The 20,000-nt window shown below is 46.1% G+C and overlaps 1 protein-coding gene across 2 annotated transcripts in view; it reads right to left on the minus strand.

Annotated features, from left to right (window-relative positions):
* Positions 1-11,901, minus strand: part of LOC125947991 (probable maleylacetoacetate isomerase 2) — a 15,111-nt gene extending 3,210 nt beyond the window's left edge. Inside the window, exons 1-3 of one of the 2 annotated variants that reach the window (XM_049673610.1) lie at positions 11,758-11,901; positions 11,573-11,712; positions 11,117-11,294 (exon numbers count right to left, since the gene is read on the minus strand). In XM_049673610.1, the coding sequence (XP_049529567.1) occupies positions 11,117-11,294; positions 11,573-11,712; position 11,758 (319 nt within the window). In that variant the 5' untranslated portion in view covers positions 11,759-11,901. The remainder of the gene's footprint in view (positions 1-11,116; positions 11,295-11,572; positions 11,713-11,757) is intronic. The other variant, XM_049673611.1, reaches the window with a different exon arrangement.
* Between the last annotated feature and the right edge of the window lie 8,099 nt (positions 11,902-20,000).

A 20,000-nucleotide genomic window follows, 5' to 3' on the forward strand; every position in this document is an offset into this window, starting at 1 on the left:
TTGGTTTTTGTTTTGTCTCTCCCCCTTCCGATTGTGTGATGCGTTTTAATGGGGGGTGGTGTGTACGAGCGGTTTGACGTGAGCTATCCCAAGGTTTGCTGTAGGAATTCAAAGTTATATAAGAACGACCATGAAATGGGGAGCCTTGAGTATATAGTAAGTGCCCCGAACAGTCCAGTAGTGTTGTCAAGATGAAAACGTTCGTGTCCATTGCCCTGTGCCTGTTTGTAGCCGCGGTGGTGAGTTAAGATACACAGCATCTTCCAGTTAGCTAAGCAGGGGGTTATTTGAGTAATGCGAACCTCATTTTACTGTCCTCACAGAGCGTGTCGGCTCAACTGTCGATGAGTGAGTTCGCCGAGATTGCGGAACAATATCGGGTTCGCTTCGATGATTTAAGCGAGGATAAGGATTCCTTCCTTCGATTTGCCCGCGTTCTCATCCGCGCCGAACTGAAGGGACTGAACGAGGCTACGCTGGCCAATCTGGCTGATGCACGAAACGAAATCGATGACATTCTAACGGAAATCCGCACCGAAATCGCCGATGCCACGCTGGAACCGAATGCGAACGAGGAATGCTTGCTGCGTCTAGTCGATTCGGTTATTGCCGAGGGACGTACGGCTGGTGACGGTATGAGCTCTTGCGCCGCCGACAAGATCGAAATCAAGGAAGGTCTCGGTGATGAGTTCCGTACGCTGACCAACACGCTGCAACGGATCGCCACGGCCGCCTCGGAGTATCCACTGTTCTCGTACGCGCAGCATAACTCTTTCAGCGACCCGCAGGAACACGTCGATTGGCTCGAGCAGAATTATGAGGCACAGGTTGCGTTCTGGAACAACGTGGCTCGTCCAGAGGCCCAGGAGGATTTGGACAATCTGGAGATTAACCGTCCGGCCCTGGTCGCCGAGAACCGTGCTTGTCTTAATGCGGTCATCGCACGTCTTAACACTGCCTTCACCGGTATTCGGCAGCAGATCAATAGCTGCTAATCGAGTAGAGGCCAGCAACATGTTTTAGCACCACACATCCCCATGGTTTCATACGCTGATTATGCGTAAAGCATAACCTAGACTTAATAAAACCATCTTAAGGTAAACGAAGAAAAAAAGGGATTAAACGAATGTACACTGAAAGTGATGGCAGCTCTGCGCAGCACCATCAAGCGGGTTACAATTGGTGTTAGCTAATAGATTAGCCAATTGTTGATCGACTTCAGATAAGCAATCGGGGAGGTATCATTTCATTTTCATAATTTTGCTGAATCGCCTAATTGAATGACATTATCGAATTTGTGCTGCGTTAAGCAAGATAACGATGACCGATGACTAAGGGGAAAAAAGGTCTCGCGTTAGCTTATCGACCGAATGGGATCGCTTATCGAGTGAGGTTTATATCAACACCTGGTATGTAACAGCAGGCTGATTAGAAAAGGCGCCGAAAGGTTCTCTGAACGTACATCGCGTGGTTCCTTTCTATTGCCACGTTTGCAGTCACACTTTGGTCATGGTTTATGGTCGTACCAGGTATTGATTTGAAGTGAATTCTTTAAGTGAAATGCCTTTTAAATGCATTGCTATCAATACTGTCATGCAACAAATGTTATGCCAAGGACAAAAATCTAGTTGGCAATGTGTAGTTATAAGGAATGAATCGATGAAACATCAGTTTACTATTTTCCATAATTGGTGGTCTTTCATGCTAGACAAACTGCTAACTGCCAATGTAATTTTTTCCCTATTACAATAAGCAGGAATCAGTAAACTTCAGTAGACTGGAAAGACTGTAAAAAAGTAGCAATGATAGTTTGATCGCCAGGAGGATACGGCCAGCGAGCTGCTATCTCAGCCAATTGACGATTAGAATACTGGCAACTAGTACTTTTGTGAGGACTTATATAAAGTGGTATAATATGCGATATTGTAAGATCGTTTTGTGTATCGCAAGTTGAGTGGTTTAGCGGTTGAGTGATTTAGCACCGATATATTTTAACCATAGAATCGATTAACTTAAATCGTACCACATTCGCCCTTTACTCGCACGAAGGAATACGTGCGCGAATGCTGTCCTCGAAGGACTGCTGCTGCTCAATGATAACTGCCAGGCATTCGGCATTGTCGGCCACGATCAGCGGACGGTTGTACTCCATAGCATCGAGCTCGAACTGCATCAGTGGCAGGGCTTCCTCGAGCCAGCTACGCTCGGTCTCTTCGTAAGCCTCTCGCAAGTACTCCAGATGGCGCTCCGGATCACTGACTGGGTTCTGGTTGATGAACGTGTACAGTGTCGTCTCGGCTATCGAGGTCGAAATGCGCTGCAGCAGGTTGAGGAACTCGTAGAACGATTCCGGTAGCGAATCCTTGGCGTCGGTCGCGGTGGATGAGCAACGGCTAAGCTCGTCACCAAGTCGCACCTTCTCATCAACGATCTCGTACACCAGATCCAGCAGGCATTGTTCGTTGTGGGTACCCTCGACGATCTGCAAACTGATCTCTAGCCGCACATCGTCGAAACCGTACTCGATTGTGTTGCGTACTTCGCCGAGATTTTCCAGAATATCCTCGTTCATATAGCGCACCGAGGCCCACAGACCGGTGCGGGCGAACTGCAGAAACTGATCCTTCTCCTGGTGCAGCTCATTGAACCGCACACGGTACTCTTCAATTGCTTCACGAAGCTCGGCCGTACGGGGCTTAGCGGCTGTCTGCGATGGAGCAGCGCTAACGCCGGCAGCCTATAAATCGTCCCAAAAAGGAAACAAGTAGCGTGATCAACGTCTTTCAATTCAATGGTCCTTATCTTAACATCAGGTGACACGTGGTTGGACCTAGTGCTCCTAACATTCTCAGCCCACGCAAACACACAGACACACTCACCAGAACGAATGCGGCAATCAACAGGAATGAAAGATTCGTGGCCATGTTTAAAGAAGTACTGCACGCTGCTACTATGTAAACTTAATTGCACCAGATGCTCCCGGTTACGCCGGTTTATATCGCATCGGCGGTCCAGCAACAGAATGACCAATCGTAATCCAACCGGGAGAGTGATTAGATTGCACGCACGGAACACCGTTTCGGTTAGTGCAGATGTTTCGGGGTAGATCGTATGATTATCTCAGCTTAACTTGGTCCGAGGATTGCGGAAGCTCGATTTGTCAAAGTTAGCAGCTGGCCAGGTGTGCAGGTGCGCTGGAAGCAATGTCCACTGATAAGGGCGATGGCCATCTGACATGGGCATATCCGGTGGATTCGAAGCATTTAATGTTCCTCATATCCGTTCGATACAGTGAAATACGGGTTTTCATCATTCTTTGAAACGGTTCCATAATTACTGAACCAAGGATTACCCACTGAATGAAATGGTGTTTATGTTTTTGTAAAGTCGTTTTTAGTTCCACAAAACAACCTTGAAGTCGATGCGAAGTATATTCTAACGTTTCTAAGATACGATGTTTCGTTTGAAATTAATATTTTTCAATGGTTATCCAAGGAACATAATAACTCCAAAAGCTGGACCTCATGCGTCGTTGTATGCAAGGAGTTTCTGTTTCCACTCCAGACGGGAGCTTTCCAGGAGTCACGAAAGTTTCTCGGGCTGCGTACAGATGTCGCGCTCACGGAATCCCTACATTCGTTCCAAACTAATTCCTTGGGCATTTTATCTACAATCTAATCAAGAATTTATTACACTAACTGACCACAGGTTAACAGTAAACAAGTTCCTGTCAAACCGTGTAGCAGAGCGGAGCGGACTAGCCGAACTTGCTACCATTACCAGTAATCTTTGAAGATTGTGGTAATCGGTATTGATAAAAAGGCGAGACCGATCGCCTTACCCCCTATCGGTGTTCAGTGAATATTTATAACATCCGGTCATGCTGCTAGCAAGTAGCGTCAGTATCCGTCAGACAGCCAGTGCCCTCAAGACGAGCAGGACAGTGTAAGCAGCAGCCATGTTTCGTGCCATCATTCTACTGTTTGTCGTGTTTTGTACCGTCGCCCAACACTCTGTACAGTCGATACCGGAATTCGTGGAGTATCAGGAATTGTTCAGCACCTACGTCCACGATGGTGACATACTGATGCAGGGCAAAAGGGCTGCCAACTCCAGGGTGGCTGGACAATTCAATGTGGAGCTTTTGCGTCTGCTCGGTAATGCAACGGTCGAGCTCCGCCAGATCCGAAACAACACAATCGAAATCATTGAAGCAGCGTCCTCGATCGACGATAGCTGCCGGGAGTTGGTGAATAGTCTACGCGAGATATTCACCTTTTTCAGCGAGTTCGATGTTCAATACTGTGCAATTGATGCTAGCGACGATATGTTCCCGTTGACTACGGATCGCTTTTTCCGCTACGCCAATTATGTGCAGCGGGAGTTGACCCAGCTGGTATCACGAGTCGTCGAGGTGCTTGGCACGTACAGCAAGATCAGCGAGATGGATCGGATCGACGGACAGCTAGCAGTGTACTACCAGGATTTCAGCTACATTTACAACAGCTACCAGATCATATTGAGCGCTGAGCTCGAGCGATTCGATGGACCGGACCAGCCGCTACGAACGGAGCTGTACGAGTGTCTTGATTCGGCAGTAGGTTGGTACGAGAGTGACATGACGTACGTACTCAGTTACATCGATGATAATTGTGAACTGTAGGCAATAGCAAATGTATATGCTTGGTACGATAATAAAGTATTCAGTCCTTAAGGTCCATCATTTTCATTGCTTTCGTTAGATATGAATCAATTGTAATGAGATATAGACAGAGATAAGTGTATCATCTGTCCGTGATTGTGTGCTAACTTGGTTTAAAATATTTAATCCGTTAGGATGTCTAACCTTGAAGCTTTGCTAATGGCTAGATGCTGGGATTATCAGTATCTTATCAAAAATGTAACGACGATGATTGCTATGATGTAATTAAAGCATTTGGTCGATGATTAACGCGCATTAGTAGCTTGCTGGTAGCCGAGGCGAAACATTGTTATTTCATTGCACAACGATCTCATATCAAACAGTCGCTTGTTCCTATCCGCTGCAGTTGTCTGTAATCTAATAATATTGCGTTAATCGGTGTTGATAAAAACGCAAGACTGACCGCTTTGCCCCCTATCGGTCTCTAGTGAATTTTTATAACTTCCGGTCATGAATTACGGCAGTGCTACTGTAGGCTTAGTATCCGTCAGACAGCCAGTGCCTACAGGACGAGCAGAATAGTATAAGCAGGAGCCATGTTTCGTGCCATCATTTTACTCTTTGTTGTGTTTTGTACCGTCGCCCAACACTCTGTACAGTCGTTACCGGAATTCGTGGAGTATCAGGAATTGTTCAGCACCTACGTCCACGATGGTGACATACTGATGCAGGGCAAAAGGGCTGCCAACTCCAGGCTGGCTGGACAGTTCAATGTGGAGCTTTTGCGTCTGCTCGGTAATGCAACGATCCAGCTCCGCCAGATCCGAAACAACACAATCGAAATCATTGAAGCAGCATCATCGATCGATGATAGTTGCCGGGAAATGGTGAATGATCTACGCGATTTCTGGACCAAAATGAACCAGGGCGATGTGCAGAACTGTATAGCTAGTGCCAGTAGCAAGCTGGGATCGCTGACTACGGATCGTTTTTTCCGTTACGCCAATTATGTGCAGCGCGAGTTGACCCAGCTGGTATCACGAGTCGTCGAGGTGCTTGGCACCTACAACAAGATCAGCGAGATGGATCGGATCGACGGACAGCTAGCAGTGTACTACCAGGATTTCAGCTACATTTACAACAGCTACCAGATCATATTGAGTGCTGAGCTCGAGCGATTCGATGGACCGGACCAGCCGCTACAAACGGAACTGTACGAGTGCCTTGATAGGTCCATCGTATGGTATGAGAATGATATGGCGAACGTACTCAGTTATATCGAAACCAATTGTGGATTTTAGGCGATAGCAAATGTGTATGCTTAGTACGACAATAAAGTATGTAATCCGTAAGGTCCTTCATTTCCTTTGCGTTCGTTGGATATGCAGCAACTGTGATCCATCACGTGGCCATCAGATGCACATCGTTTGAGCATTAACTTGATTTGAAATATTTTATCAGTTGATTAGTTTAGCCATGAAGCTTTACAGGTTGTCAGATATGGGAATTATCGGTTTCTTATCATAAAGGCGACAACGAAGTAATTGAACCATCAGCTTCTTGATTATAGCGCATTAGTTGCTTACTGGTAGCCAAGGTGGAACGTTATTACCTAATTGGTGTCATGATGCTTTCGACATTGGCTGTTTTGGTGCTGGCGACAGTATCCTTTGGCGTAGAGGGCCGCGGTGTACCGGCCATGGTGTCCTATCAGGATCTTTTTGGAAACACTTCTGCGACCGGAGAGCAGCTGATGCAGGAGCGAAGGGCAATCAATTCGGCCATCATCCGAGGCTTCAACGAGGACCTTTTGAAGCTGCTGGCCAATGCGACGGTCACGGTGAGGAAGTTGAACAACGAGACGCTGGAGTACATCAAGCAAACCAACGTAGACGATACGTGTGAGAGCATCGTGCTCGATCTGCAGGAGTACTACACTTGGTATGCGGTGGTCGAGCTGAAGAACTGTGCATGGTATACGGCCGAGGGTATGGTACCGTGGACCACGAGTCGTTTCTTCCGCTACGCAGATTACGTGTATGGGCAACTTTCCCAGTTAACCCATCGTGTTGTGCGTGTTTTGGGGAGTTACAGCTCACTCGAACAGATCTATCGTATCGAGGAACTGCTCGAGCAGTATTACGCGAATTTTAGCTGGATCTACAACAGCTATCAAACGATTCTGGACTACGAGCTGGAACGATTCGACGAACCGGATCATCCACTACGCTCTAACCTTCAACTCTGTCTCGACGGGCTGATCGCGGATTATGAAAGCGATGTGGAGTTTGTGCTAGAGTATCTAGACAATTATTGTTAATCCTCGCTAACATTGTGCAACATAAAGTTCTCTAAATCTGGGCCAAGAGGGTGATCAAATTATAAACTTCTGAGTAACATTCGATCGACTCGACTTCGGTGTCTAGATGGTTCCTTCCGAATACCTCAGCCGATCCGAAATCGATAACAATCCCACGGCGTCGCCATTTACCCTATCACTCGGCTTATCGCATGCTGGTACGCTCCGCCTTTAAGTAGCTCGTTCAAGGTACGATTATGGTCAGTGAGTTTTCGGCGTTTTGATGTTCATCGCCATCCAATCGAATCACGTTGTGCGTCATGTCTCGTGAGTTGTTCATAGCGTTCGTTGGCGTGTGCTGCAGTCTGCTAGCAATAGGATACGCGCAGACAGAAACGAAACCAATCATTGTGCAGTATCAGGAATGGTTCGGTCAGTATGCAAGCATCGGCGAAAGTACGTTGCAGTTGAAGCGGGCTGCCAATTCCAATGCAACGGTCACCTTCAACATCGTGCTAGTAGAGATGCTAGCGAACGCTACGGATGTGTTTAGGCGCGTGGATAATACTACCAAAAGTATGATCGAACAAACCAGCTTCGACAATCGCGTGTGCAAGGATCTGGTGCTTGAGCTGTACGAATTGTTTGGCAGAATCGGTACGTCGGAGATGCAAGCGTGCGCCATGTACGCAGCGAATGAGCTTACCTACTGGACAACACAGCGATTCTTCAGCTACGCCAATATACTTCACCGCGAGATGTCTGAGCTTACGCACCGTGTCATGATTGTGCTAGGCGAGTACAACAAGGTGACGCAGATGGTTGCCATCGGGGAACGGCTCGAGCATGAGTACGATGAGCACAACAACCTCAGCAACGCCCTGCAGACGGTGCTCAATAGGGAACTGGAGCGGTTGGCTCCCCTGGACCATCCGGTGCGAGAGAATCTGTTCGATTGTCTAGACACTACCGTCACGTTGCACCAGCTCGATATGGAGTACGTGCTAAGCTATGTTGATAATGCCTGCGGTTTTGGAGTTTGATAAGGTCCGGCTGGTGTCTGGCCGAAATTGGACGGAGCATTCCAGATGTTCGGGGAGTATTAGATATTTCTTGAATTAAAAGTCATCAATTTAGTAATAAACTTTTATGTACAAGCGCACTCGTAACGATATAAAAACAGTGTGAAGCACAGCCGTTAATCTTTCGACTTCCTTCCTTCCTAACCAAGGCTACTGACGTAAACCGAGATTTGCGAGGTTCGATTCTGCTTCGACACGCATCGATACCCTTTCCCCCAAAAGATTGCCTAATTGATGGCCATTTACAACCTTCTATAACTCGCTTATCTGTCTTTAACTACGTCCACCTCGGGGACCAGATTAATGAGATTAAGCCGGGGAAGTCATGAAAGTCCGCTTCCGACCCCTTATTGGAAGGTACCGCGCGTACCTTGCGTCAGTAACTAGCTGTCGGTGCAAGGATTAGTTTCGTGCAGTAGCAACAAGTTCCCTACACATTCCGTCGTGACAATGCTCCAGGTTTTGCTGGTACTGGCTTGCTTTAGCTTAAGCGGCACACTCGGTAACGTGCTCGTCGACTATAATGGCAACTTCTCGGCCCTGGCCAATGAGGTCGAGTTTGAGTTGCAGCAGAAACGAGCCTTCAACGGTGACCTAATTCGTGAGTTTAACCGCGAGATGATACTCGAGTTCGGTACGATGATCCCGCGAATGCGCCAGGTGAGCCACGATACCGAGCAGTACATCATCAATCGGGACAACGTGGACGAAGAGTGTCGCGAGTATGCGCTGTTCCTGTTCGAGCTGTACCGTATGTTCCAGGAGTTTGACATACAAGACTGTGCGTACTACGCGTTCGCCGATCTGCGTGCTGATTCGCTGAACCGGTTTATGCCGTACGAACAATCGTACTCCCACTTCAACACCCGTTCGGTTAGCCAAACCATCATCACACTAGCACGGAATAATATTCTGGATAATGAGGCGGTTGTGGCGGAGCTCGCCGACGAATTGGATTTCTATATCAACCTGCGCGAAAGCTACCGTGTACTGCTCGATGAAGAACTGGCGAAGCATGGCGATGATGCGTACATTACGATCAACCGCTTCGAGGACTGTCGGGATGAGGCATACTACTGGCAGGATAACGATATGGAGTACATCAAGAGTTATCTCGATGACGATTGTTACCTGGGATAGACGACGACATACGAGGCAGACCGGCCGTTCGCACTGTTATCGGCTTCCGCCTTAGACTCGGTTTAATGCGTGGCAATAAAGTTCAATAAAAGCGTAAAAAGTAGGCCTGTTTTGGAGGGGGGGAGTGGGGTCAATGCGGGGGTATAGAATTACTAGGGGAAAACCCCTAAAACAACGATCAGTAGCCGGTTGATTTTAGAGGCAAGTTGACGCACAGAAGCGTAAGATGACGGCACGTGATTTCCTGTTGCTGTTAGGTGTGATGGCAAGTGTTCTGCTCTCTATTGGACCATGCCAGACGGAGGCATATCTTGTCGATTACCAGGCTGAGCTAAGCAATCTAAGCTTCTACGTCATACACAATGTTGCGGACAGTTGGAACACCAACAACGAGCTTAACGGTCAGCTGAATCGGTTTGTCCTGGGAAAGCTAGCCAACGCGACAGTGCAATCCCGGCATGCGGACGACTTTGTAGCTAATCTGGTAGAGACCGCCCAAGACAACCTGAGTGAGGAATGCAATGAGCAGCTCCATCAGCTTCGTAGCGAATACCGAACAATATGGGGCGTTGATCTACAGGAATGTGTACAGAACACGTACTTTGCGCTTGAGTATGATGGATTGACACGTTTCCGACCGCAGGCATCGTCTGTGCTGCGAATCTTTCCATCCGCCAACTATCAGGCAGTGCGAGTTATTGCAATGAGCGACGTATTCGATAGTGGCAGCATCGAGCAGAAGCTTTCGGATGAGCTACGCTCCTACCAGGACCTGTGGAGTTCCTATGAACCATCGTTACAGCTCGAGCTCGATCGCTACGAAGATGCCGTAAGCAACATAGGTAACGCAATGGATGCATGTCTTACGACGATTGGGGATCATCGAGCAAATGATTTGCTTTTGATCGAAACGTTGATCGATTTTAACTGTTTCATCGCGGTTTGAGCGAGCGAGATCAAAGGATGAATAAACATTCGCACTAATGCGAAACCATCGTTTGGACTCCGTACGGTTTATAGCACCTTTTATTGATCCGAATTGTTATCTCTCCGGTACGATGATTGATTTGAAAAGCGGCGCCAGATTATGGGCTAACGGATTGAATTAAACTCGGTCGAATCCTTTTCCTTTCAGTGCGTTTCAACATATCGTAGTGGTTGCGCTAGTAGGCTAGTGAGTTTTGATCTATTTGCAATATGCAGTGCCATGTTTGTTCGGTGTTCGTCTTGATTCTGGCTCTGATAGCGATATCGGTCAACGCATTGGCCAGTACGAACGTGCTGTTAGATTACCAAACTCAGTTCGCTTTTCTGGCACGTAACATCACCTTTGGTGTGGTTCAAATAGATGAGAACCAACGTAGCACGTTTTCTACCGCGAACGGTCTAGTTCTGGCTGCTATAGCAACGAGCAGCAGCATAGGTCGTGAACGCACAAAGGAAGTATTCGATTTCATCGAATCCTTCGACGGCGATATATCATCGAACCAGCAACTGTGTCTCATCGTGGCACGTGAATCACAACGCAGTTACGCTCAGCTTCTCGGTGACGATATTTCCTACTGTTCCGCGAACCTACTCCAGACGATGGCCAGCGAAGATAGCAACGAGTATAACGAGGCACTACACGCTGCAAATTTGCTTTCCCAGCGCAGTGCTGGAGCGGTTTTGGGAGTGCTTGCTGAAGAAACGAACAGTAGCAGCAAGGAGCAGCTGCTGAGCCATCGTTTGCAGGAGCACGAGAATGAGTGGTTCGATTTGCGGTTGAAACTATACGGCCATTCCGATCGCTTCGCTATCGATATCGAGTTGGCACGGGAGAAGTTGAGCCAGTGCCTTGATCAAGCCATCTATTTCTTCAACTACACCATCACTTATGTTAAGGATGAACTGGAAGAGTGTTTTACGAAGGAAGATTGAATAAATAGCGTTCCAGAGCACCGAACGACTTACCGATTTGCAAGGCCGGGACCTGCTCCATCGGGTTCACCTCCCGGTACTCATTGCAGTGCTGTTCCCCACCCGATTTAATCAGGCTGATCGGTTTGATGTCGTACGGGATTTCCTTCAGGTTGAGCGCAATACGGACACGCCAGGAGCAGGAGCTGCGCCAGTACGAGTACAGGATCGGCTGCGATTCGGGAAGAAGATCTTCATTAGCCATCACGTTGCTGTTGCCACTACTAACGCACAATAAGGAATGCCGAACGGTGCTGGAGGTGAAAGCTATTTTGTCCTTCGCTCCGGTCGCTCCCAGATTACAAGCCGGTTTTGTTGGGAACAGGTTCTCTAATGAGATTCTAACGAAACCGGACGGATGGTCGCCGTGCCGGTTCTTGCTTGGAAACAGGCTTGCCGGTGCCGGCACACCATGGCATACCGGGTTGTATATCAGCCAGAGAAACGTACCTTCGACATCGCCGAGAGCGAGATCGAGCCATGGAACTTTGAGTAGTTAATCTTGAAGCCGTGCGGGAACGATTGCAGCAACGAGAAACGCTTCACGGTCGCAGCCGCCACACGGAGGACGCCTTTTGGACTGTAAAGCACTAGTTTTTACTAACGTAGTAACTGTTTTCTTATCAATAACTCACTTTCCACTTGTTTTTCTATCTCAATCGGTTTTTCTTCTGTGCGGCTATTGAGAATACAGCTTCCTGGGTCTTGATTTTGTTCTTATCACCTTTATTTTTATCAAGAAATTCACGAAAAACCCTTAAAAATTTCCACACAAAAAATCTTAAGAAGAAGAAGAAAAGCCAAAACAACGGTACAGTGCCATGCAGCCCATGAGTTTTGGTGAAACATTTTCCTTTTTTGAGAAAATGCTCATATTTTATTGATCATCACTGTCAAGGTTTTTTTATAAAAGGGTGTGGTCTACTTTTCCATTAGAATTTTTCCCAATATTCCCACCGTGGCTTAATCGCTTTGACTTTTAAAAATAAATTCGCGCCCATAGTCCAAAGGCTTGAGCTTTTTTCTCGCTCTCGCACGAGGGAAAGAGCGAGAAAAAATTCTGTACCTTTTTATCACCCAAGAAAGTGTTAAAATCATCCAAATGTTTTTGAAAAATCCAACGCAACGGCTAACGCACACAATGCACTTAAAAGAAAATAAGCTGTTAAACTAAACGCAAATGATGGGCGACGATCTGGGTTTTAAATAGAATTTACATTACATATATTTCTTTTCTTTTTCGGGCATTTCCACAGTTTTTGCTGGTTTTATACACACATTTAGTTTAAAATATACATCGTTTCTCATCTTCAATTACGCGGTTCACGGGCTGTTGTCCCATCCTCATCCCCATTCCCGCTGTTTGTCACGTTTAGCTACTCATTCCATGGGTTTTTGATCACTCTTTTCCTGGGGTTTGATTCAATCTATGCCCAGCTGCTGTCACTAATAAACCCTCTCCGACATCTGTTCCGTGCTACGCGCTTCACACTGCTACTAGTTGTAATCGGTAACTTTTAACTGAACGGCTTACAGTTGCGTTGATTCTGATTTTCGTATGCCGCTCTCTTCCGCTTCTCTTTTTCTGCTTCCGGTTTTCCTTCTCAACTTTGATTTTTTTCTACTTGTCTTTAAAAATAGCACTGGCACTGGAATATTTATCTGTTTCTTCTCGTCTGACTACGTTCTCTGGTTTCTTTTGTTTTTACTTTCTTCTTTGTATCATGTATCGGCTTGTTTCTTTTTTATATTTCTTATTATTTACTCACTCTGTCTCCTCAATTATCTGTTTTTTTTTCTTTGCAACGTTTTCAAATGATGCCTTATCCTGATGATGGACTCCGTTCGATAAGGTTATGGCTTTGTTTCGTTTTCCGGCGAATCTAACGCCTCGTCAAAGCGTCTTCCTTTTTCTACACACTCACGCATTCCACAACAGTTTATCCAATAAGGTCTGTGATTTACATGTTTCTTTTCCTTTTGCTTCTTCCGGCATCTTGCGTTTCCTTGAGGGCTTAGAAAGAGAGAATGAGTTTTAGGAGTGTGCGAGAGTAGTATTAAAATCGTTGCTCCTCCTGAGACACTCCAAGCTACGAACTCACAACGAACTCCTTGGAGGTCTTCATGCACCCCTACTAACATCGTTTAACGGTTTCCAGAAAATTTTGTTTTTCCATGAGAGAGAAAATGTGTTAATTACATTTGGAAATCACAGAATTTTGCTTTATTTTCATGTTTTTCTTTACTCGCTCTCTTTAATCTCTTCACTCACACACACAATCCTTGCTTTCCTGGTGTAACACGCGTCGGCCATCTCCTTCGAAGAAGGCTACTGCTGCTCTGTGTATGGGAGCGATTGCTCAATTATCGCACAATAATCATCCACCGCTTGGTAGGTAGCGATCGTGCGATTTCCATATTTCATCGTCGTTTCACAAAAAAGCCAAAGCAGCAACGCAAGGCTTACAGAGAACAATAATGTTAAAATCGAAGAACATTGAATAGAGGAATAGCTGTTGAGTCGTTGCCTGCGTTGTTTCGGTTAACACATCGATTTCCATTTTTTTTCCATTACTAATGCTAATGCTGAGGCCAGTGATGCTGCGGTACGCAAAAGATGCCTTGCATCCTTGCAGCGAGTGAGCAAGCGATTTTCGATTCCGATTCCGATACCTGTTGCCGCGGCAAACGCTGCAGCGTCAGGAGCATGGTTCGTTGTATGGCAAATGTATGCAAATGAGACGATTCCACGCTAAGCCCACGATCGGGCACTGCTGTCCCCGAAAAAACGCATAAAAGCTTAACGGCGGGTAACAATTAAAATTCTTCGATGTTTCTTTTGTCTGCGTGGTGCATCTGATAGATGTGTCTTTATGCGTGTGTGTCCAGTGTAGTGAGTATACGTGTTCCCCTCCCTGGCCTCTTCGGGATGTTTGGCCTACACGCAAAAGCGTACACCATTATGCTGCTGCATTTCACTCTTCTTTGCTTGTTTGCTTTAAGATGATGCTGATGATGCGGATGATAATGAAGACGTTTCCGGTAAAGTTTCGTTTGTTTGTTTCACAATTGACAATGTTGTTTCCAGTTTCATTTACTAATGCTTTTCAAGTAAGAGTCACTAACCGAGAGAGCAAGGTTGATGAGCGAAGGTAATATCTTCATTGTTCGTTTTGTATATGAAATCGTCTCACAGAGTGCCGCTCATCGAAACTCGCCAGTCAAACCAACGGATTGGGTGTTTGGCTTTCGATTATTCTTCGGATGATTTGTCTGCTAGTTTGTTGGGAGGGGGGCGGATGGAGTGCAAGAGCGGAGTGGGAGATTTCTCGGAAATAAATAGCAAATGATTGCGGACACACGACTAGACGCGTGCCGAGGAAACTGTTCAGGAAAACTCTTTCAATCCAGGCATATTAACTGAAATGAAATCGTGTCCCCGTGTCTTGGTAATCGAGTTTGTCTCTCCATTATTAAACAACACTCTGCCTGCCCCTTCTAACCTGCTGCCCCTTCCATTTACCCTTTGTACCTCGCGCAATCGGCGCGGATTCGCGATCCGCGTCCTGCGATACTGTCCATCCGCTCCGCACACGGCATCTGCCGGCCTCTACCGCGCATGTCCTTATAAGTTAATAATCACATTAAAAACTAACAGTGAAAACATTTATATTCTTAAGTATGCTTCTGTGTGATGCCATGCCATGTATAGCGTGTGTGGATGAGTGTTCGGGTTTTTTGCTTTTCATCGCTTTTTTTAACTTTAAATCTCTTACAATTGTCTATCCACACGCGCTCCTTGGCGTCCACTTTTTTATTACCCCCGCAGTTTGGGGGGGGATTTCTTACACCTGCCCGGTGATGCGCCCTCTAAACAGATTTGAACGTAACGGAGGCGTAATGGTAACCGCTCTCGCGCTTCTTCCGCGCGGAGTGTGTAAATGGGACGTCTTTCATCGCTTACTTCTAGCGTTTTTTTTTGTTCTGTTTGATTAAAATTGTATACAGTTTGCTTGTTTGTCTTTCTGTGAGCTGGGGGTTTTGTATCATTTTCATATTCTTTCTCTCTCTCTCTCTCTCTCTCTCTCTGTCTCTCTACTTCTCTTTCATCCTTTTTTCCTTCTGTTCCTTGTTTTTTCTCTTGATGCTCTCAAGCCTGGTTTAGTTCGCGAACACATTAAGCTTTCCCATTCTGTGATCGACCGTGTGCCGGCTTATCGGCTTATACCGCAAATAACTTGTTACTTAATGGTGAGTAATGGTAATTTAATGCGTAATGGTATTCCGATGATTTCCATTTAAATATTATAGCTTACTATTCAATTCATGACACAATGATATTTAACCGCACAATACAATAATCGTCAATAAATACACGGCTTTGCTCCGGGAGCGCGGTGTTGGATGGCTTGTGTGTGTGTGTTTGTGTGTGTGTGTGTAGATAGCATTTTGGCTTAGGATTGGATGCTGTGATGCGTGGGCTATGCCTATTCTCCGTTTTCTTATCTAGTCACATTTCTCGTAATTTACTATGCAACAATACAATCTGCGAACCTTTTCTTTCTTTTATTGTTGTTGCCGCGAACAGATCGTGCGCCAAACAAACCTTAACATTAATGATACAACGCGGAAAGTTGATGAATGTATTAGAACACATGTTATAAACAGCAAAAAACCATAAAAAGGAAATAGCCCTTTCGTTCGAAATCCAGTTTCAAACAATTGACTAAACACAACGAAACTAAAGTCGATATTTTAGAGTAATGCTAGCCACTAATGGGTAATGGGTAGTTAAACACATCGTAAATCTTATCGTTGAACCGTCTCAAACGTCAACGTAATGTAAGGAATTAGGGAAACACGGGGGAGGGGCTTTTGGTTTTAACAAATCGATAACTAAGGGGACCTTACACGACTAAAACAACAACTGGGACCTTAAAGGTAAGCTACTCCGTTGGTGACGGAAATAAAACGGAAATCCGGAAATTTGCCAATCATAGTAACATAAGAATAGTAGTGCCAACACTTTCACACAACCTGGGCATGTCTTTAGAGACGAAACGATACTCCTTTCTTTCACTGACTCTTTCGTCACTGTTGCGATGGTTATACTGAGTTCGAGTGACGCGGGTTACTATGTTGCTTAAAGCAGTTACAGGGAACCAATTTGGGACACAAGATAATAAGCAAAGAGTTCTGTGATGCCATTTGATCTAGCATTGGAGCATGCCATTTTTTTTTCTTGTAATCAATACACACCAATTAGAATCAATTGTCTTCGCCTCAACAGAGAATTTGAGAATTAAAAAAAAACTTTAAATCAGACCCTTCTGACTATGCGATTGAGCTACTGTGTGTACACGGTTTAGGCAATAATGCTGATGACGATGATGACGATGATGATGATGAGTGCAATGGCTGAACATAGGATTTGTATCTGTGTTTTCGTGTTGTGGCTGATGGCTGCAAGGATCGCCATTCAATTAGAAAATCCGTCCCGCAACAGAGACGGCATCCGGCCGGGCCGGTAGGATTGTCATTGAATATTACTTTTAATTTCCTTCGACACTGAGAGGCGGCGGTAGGCGATCGATCCTTCGATCGGTCGATCGGTTCTCTATTTGGCATTTTGGGGGGGGGGGGGGGGGGGGAGGCCCGCGAGTCCCGGAAGTAGTTTCCGGCGACTCCGCTTTATTGCACAACATTCATCGTGGTTTGAGTTTCATGTCATTGTCCTGCTCGTCGTCAATTATGCCACGCTGGGAGATCGGACTCTACGCTAGACTCTTAAGCGCACGCACGTACACACATACATACTGGAGACCCACTTTGGGGGGGGGGGGGGGGTTGGTTTGATTTGTTTTTAAAATTAATTTGGCATCTTCGTGTTCCGCTTCCATCCACGACCCTCATTTACGCGCTTTCTTCTCATTTCTTAGCATTTTTGCTACAGTATTTAATAAGTTAAGGTACACAACACGTTTCTTAAGGTTGATTCTCCTACTATTGACTGTCATTGTCATTTTTCTCTTCCTGTTCATTTTCTTATTAAAAGTTTTGTCCCTTTGTCGGGCCTTATTTTTTTGGGCCGGACGAGTGGGGGGATTGGGATGGACCATCCTCCGTTTTTTACCCCTATTTCGTTACCTTTCGTCACCCCTTTTGCTCGTGCCCGTCGTTTATAAGAACATGTACAGCAATACATTTGCATTTTTTTTTCTTACCTCTGTTTTGTTACGTTCAATTTCTTCTAGAAAAACTGATATGTATTAACTTCTATTATCTCAATTTCATTCCATCATTTCATTATGCGCGTTTAGCATTAAGTTATTGGGACGGGGAACGAAGGAACTCGGGCTCGGGGTGTACGGTACGGTGTGTGGGGGATTGTAGGAGGGGAAGGTTTTGCTTACGAGATAACTTGTCTTTCGAGAGACATAGAACAAGAGCTAGAAGAGTTGGAAGATGTTAGTTTGGAAAATCTTTGTGTCTCTTCGTCTGTCTGCCTTCCGTTCACTCGATCCTCACGTCCCTTTTCCGTGTTGGCAAATTCGCTACTTCTCTCTATTCACTCGCATCTCGCACATCCTGCGGCACGCCGAGCTTCTTCATTCGTGTTGTGCTTCGTCTGGTAAAACGGTTATGTATCAATAGAGGAGTGCTCGCTGGCCGCTGAGCCTGGGAGGCTGGCTTTCTCCTCCATCAACGGGGGAGGGTTTAAATTAAAATGACGAAAAACCACAACAAATTATTGATTAAAATTGCTCTAGATCCAGTTGTATAAACAGTGAATTGAGATTTGCACCGCCCGGATTTGTCGAGTGGATTGATTTCCGGCAGGCTTTTCCCACCATTTTCCCCCATTTTGCTTCCTTTTTTTTAATACCGTTAAAAATCACAACGCGGAGTATTTGATTTCGATTTTTGTTCGTTTTTACACTGGGCGACCCCTTCCTGTGGGGAGGGTTGCCTAAGGGGAAGAAAGAGAGAGAGAGAGAGAGAGAGAGAGAGAGAGAGAGAGAGAGAGAGAGAGAGAGATAGAAAGGGAAGGAGAGAGGTCTTGTAGCACGTAAGCACGTGATCGTCAAAACAAATGGCCGGGTTCCGGGTTTTGTGTAAAGAGTAAGAAATATAACAGTTAAATCAGGTTGCTGTGTTGTTGCTGCGTATTGCAACTAATCTAACCGACTCGCAATACGATAGTTTTGAGCGAATTAAGTACACTGTTTTGGCTAAGAAAAATGATTGAATCATTATTGTGCGCGATCGCATGTTGCACTCCCGGCACCTTGGCACCACCGGTAGGCGGCGGCGGCGGCGGCGGCGGCGTCGATACTTTCGGGGGGCCGTTTACTTTGAGCTTTCATGGTGCGGCGCTGGGTTTTAATTATATCACAAATCATCAGCGAGATGCTGTTGGCATTGCCACAAACACATAGTGGAACCGACCGGAACCGGAGTAATGGATCAACGTGTTTACCTCGTGTTTAATATCGGGCACTAATATCGTACGGTTTTGAGCTGTTTTGATTTGAGCAAAAAGGAGACAATTCCATCATCGTTGAGTACAGTTTGAGTAACTTCCATCCCATAACAGATATACGAGTACGAGCCCATACAACCGATTTGTAGGCTGTTTAGGAAGGATTTTAACGCATACGGAACAATAAAAAAAACATAGAATACTAAACACCGAACACCTCAACACCATCGCACCGCTCACGGTGCTTGAACCCTGCTAGTAAGTAATACGCATCCGTTGCCGGTGGTTTGCCCTGTCTGTAGGGATGTGTCTGGTTTGAGGGGCCCTGAAGGCCCATGTCTTAGCATTTTACGCTCTAGGGAAACAACCATGTTCTGTTTTTCACTCACGGATGACCACATCCGCTAGGGCGCCTCTGTGGTTGCTGTGCATTCAAGCTTCAAGCGGTACCCTCGCGTCCTCGCGAATAAAATCGATAGATAGGTTAGGGCGGGCTTAGAACACCGCGGCTCCGCTCCGTACGCAAAAACGACGCAATGCGATGCAATTACTGATAGAATTAAGAACATTGATCAACACTTAACTGCTAGATACAACCATAGTTCAATCTCTTCTTTTAAGCCCTGCCTTCTCCAACCCTTTTCGTGCGGTCGATTTTTGTAACTTCGGTTGCGACCGGTGCGCCACGGTGGGTCACGGGTGGTCTCTGCTTTCTTTGCGGCCGTTCGCTCCCTTTCTCTCCCTCACTTCACTCGTTTGTCTGATTCTTCCGGAAAATGCCCGTTGTTTTTCTCGATGTTTAATACTGAAAGTACTCTGCAGTGATTGATCCGGCGAGCGCTACTGCCTGGCGCTGGCTACCGGTGGCAAACGATGGGCGATTCACGGTGGTAAGTAGCTTGCAAACTGGCGAGCAAACTCCAGGAAGTTGGGACGAGTTGAAGAGAAGGTTAAAGGATAAGGATGGCAGAGAAAAAAGCGAAAGGGAGAGTGAGAGAGAGCGAGCTAGAGACCGGCATAACAGCAGAGCATCCCGATCACCGATCATGGCACCGGTCAGCATCCCCATAATTTGTCTTTTCCTGTTTGCTTTTTAACTTTACTTTGACCAATCCACACTACTGCTGCTTCGACACTCCGACTCCGGCAAGACCGGCAAGAGTGTGTGTATCGTGTTTGTGGTGTGTTTAAGTCTAAAAGTCATAACAATGGGTTACGCATGTAAGTGAATGTTAGTATGTACAAGTGTATGGCGGACTGGCCCGCGGCACCCGCGGATGGATGGCGGATATCAGCGATCCGGCACCGCCTCTCTGACCCAATCCTTCTCCCAACAAGTCATCTACAAACATCGATTTGTCGCCGAGAGGGGTACGATTTGTAACTTCCAGACTT

Source organism: Anopheles darlingi, chromosome 2 (genome assembly GCF_943734745.1).
Source record: "Anopheles darlingi chromosome 2, idAnoDarlMG_H_01, whole genome shotgun sequence".
NCBI classification, from domain to species: domain Eukaryota; kingdom Metazoa; phylum Arthropoda; class Insecta; order Diptera; family Culicidae; genus Anopheles; species Anopheles darlingi.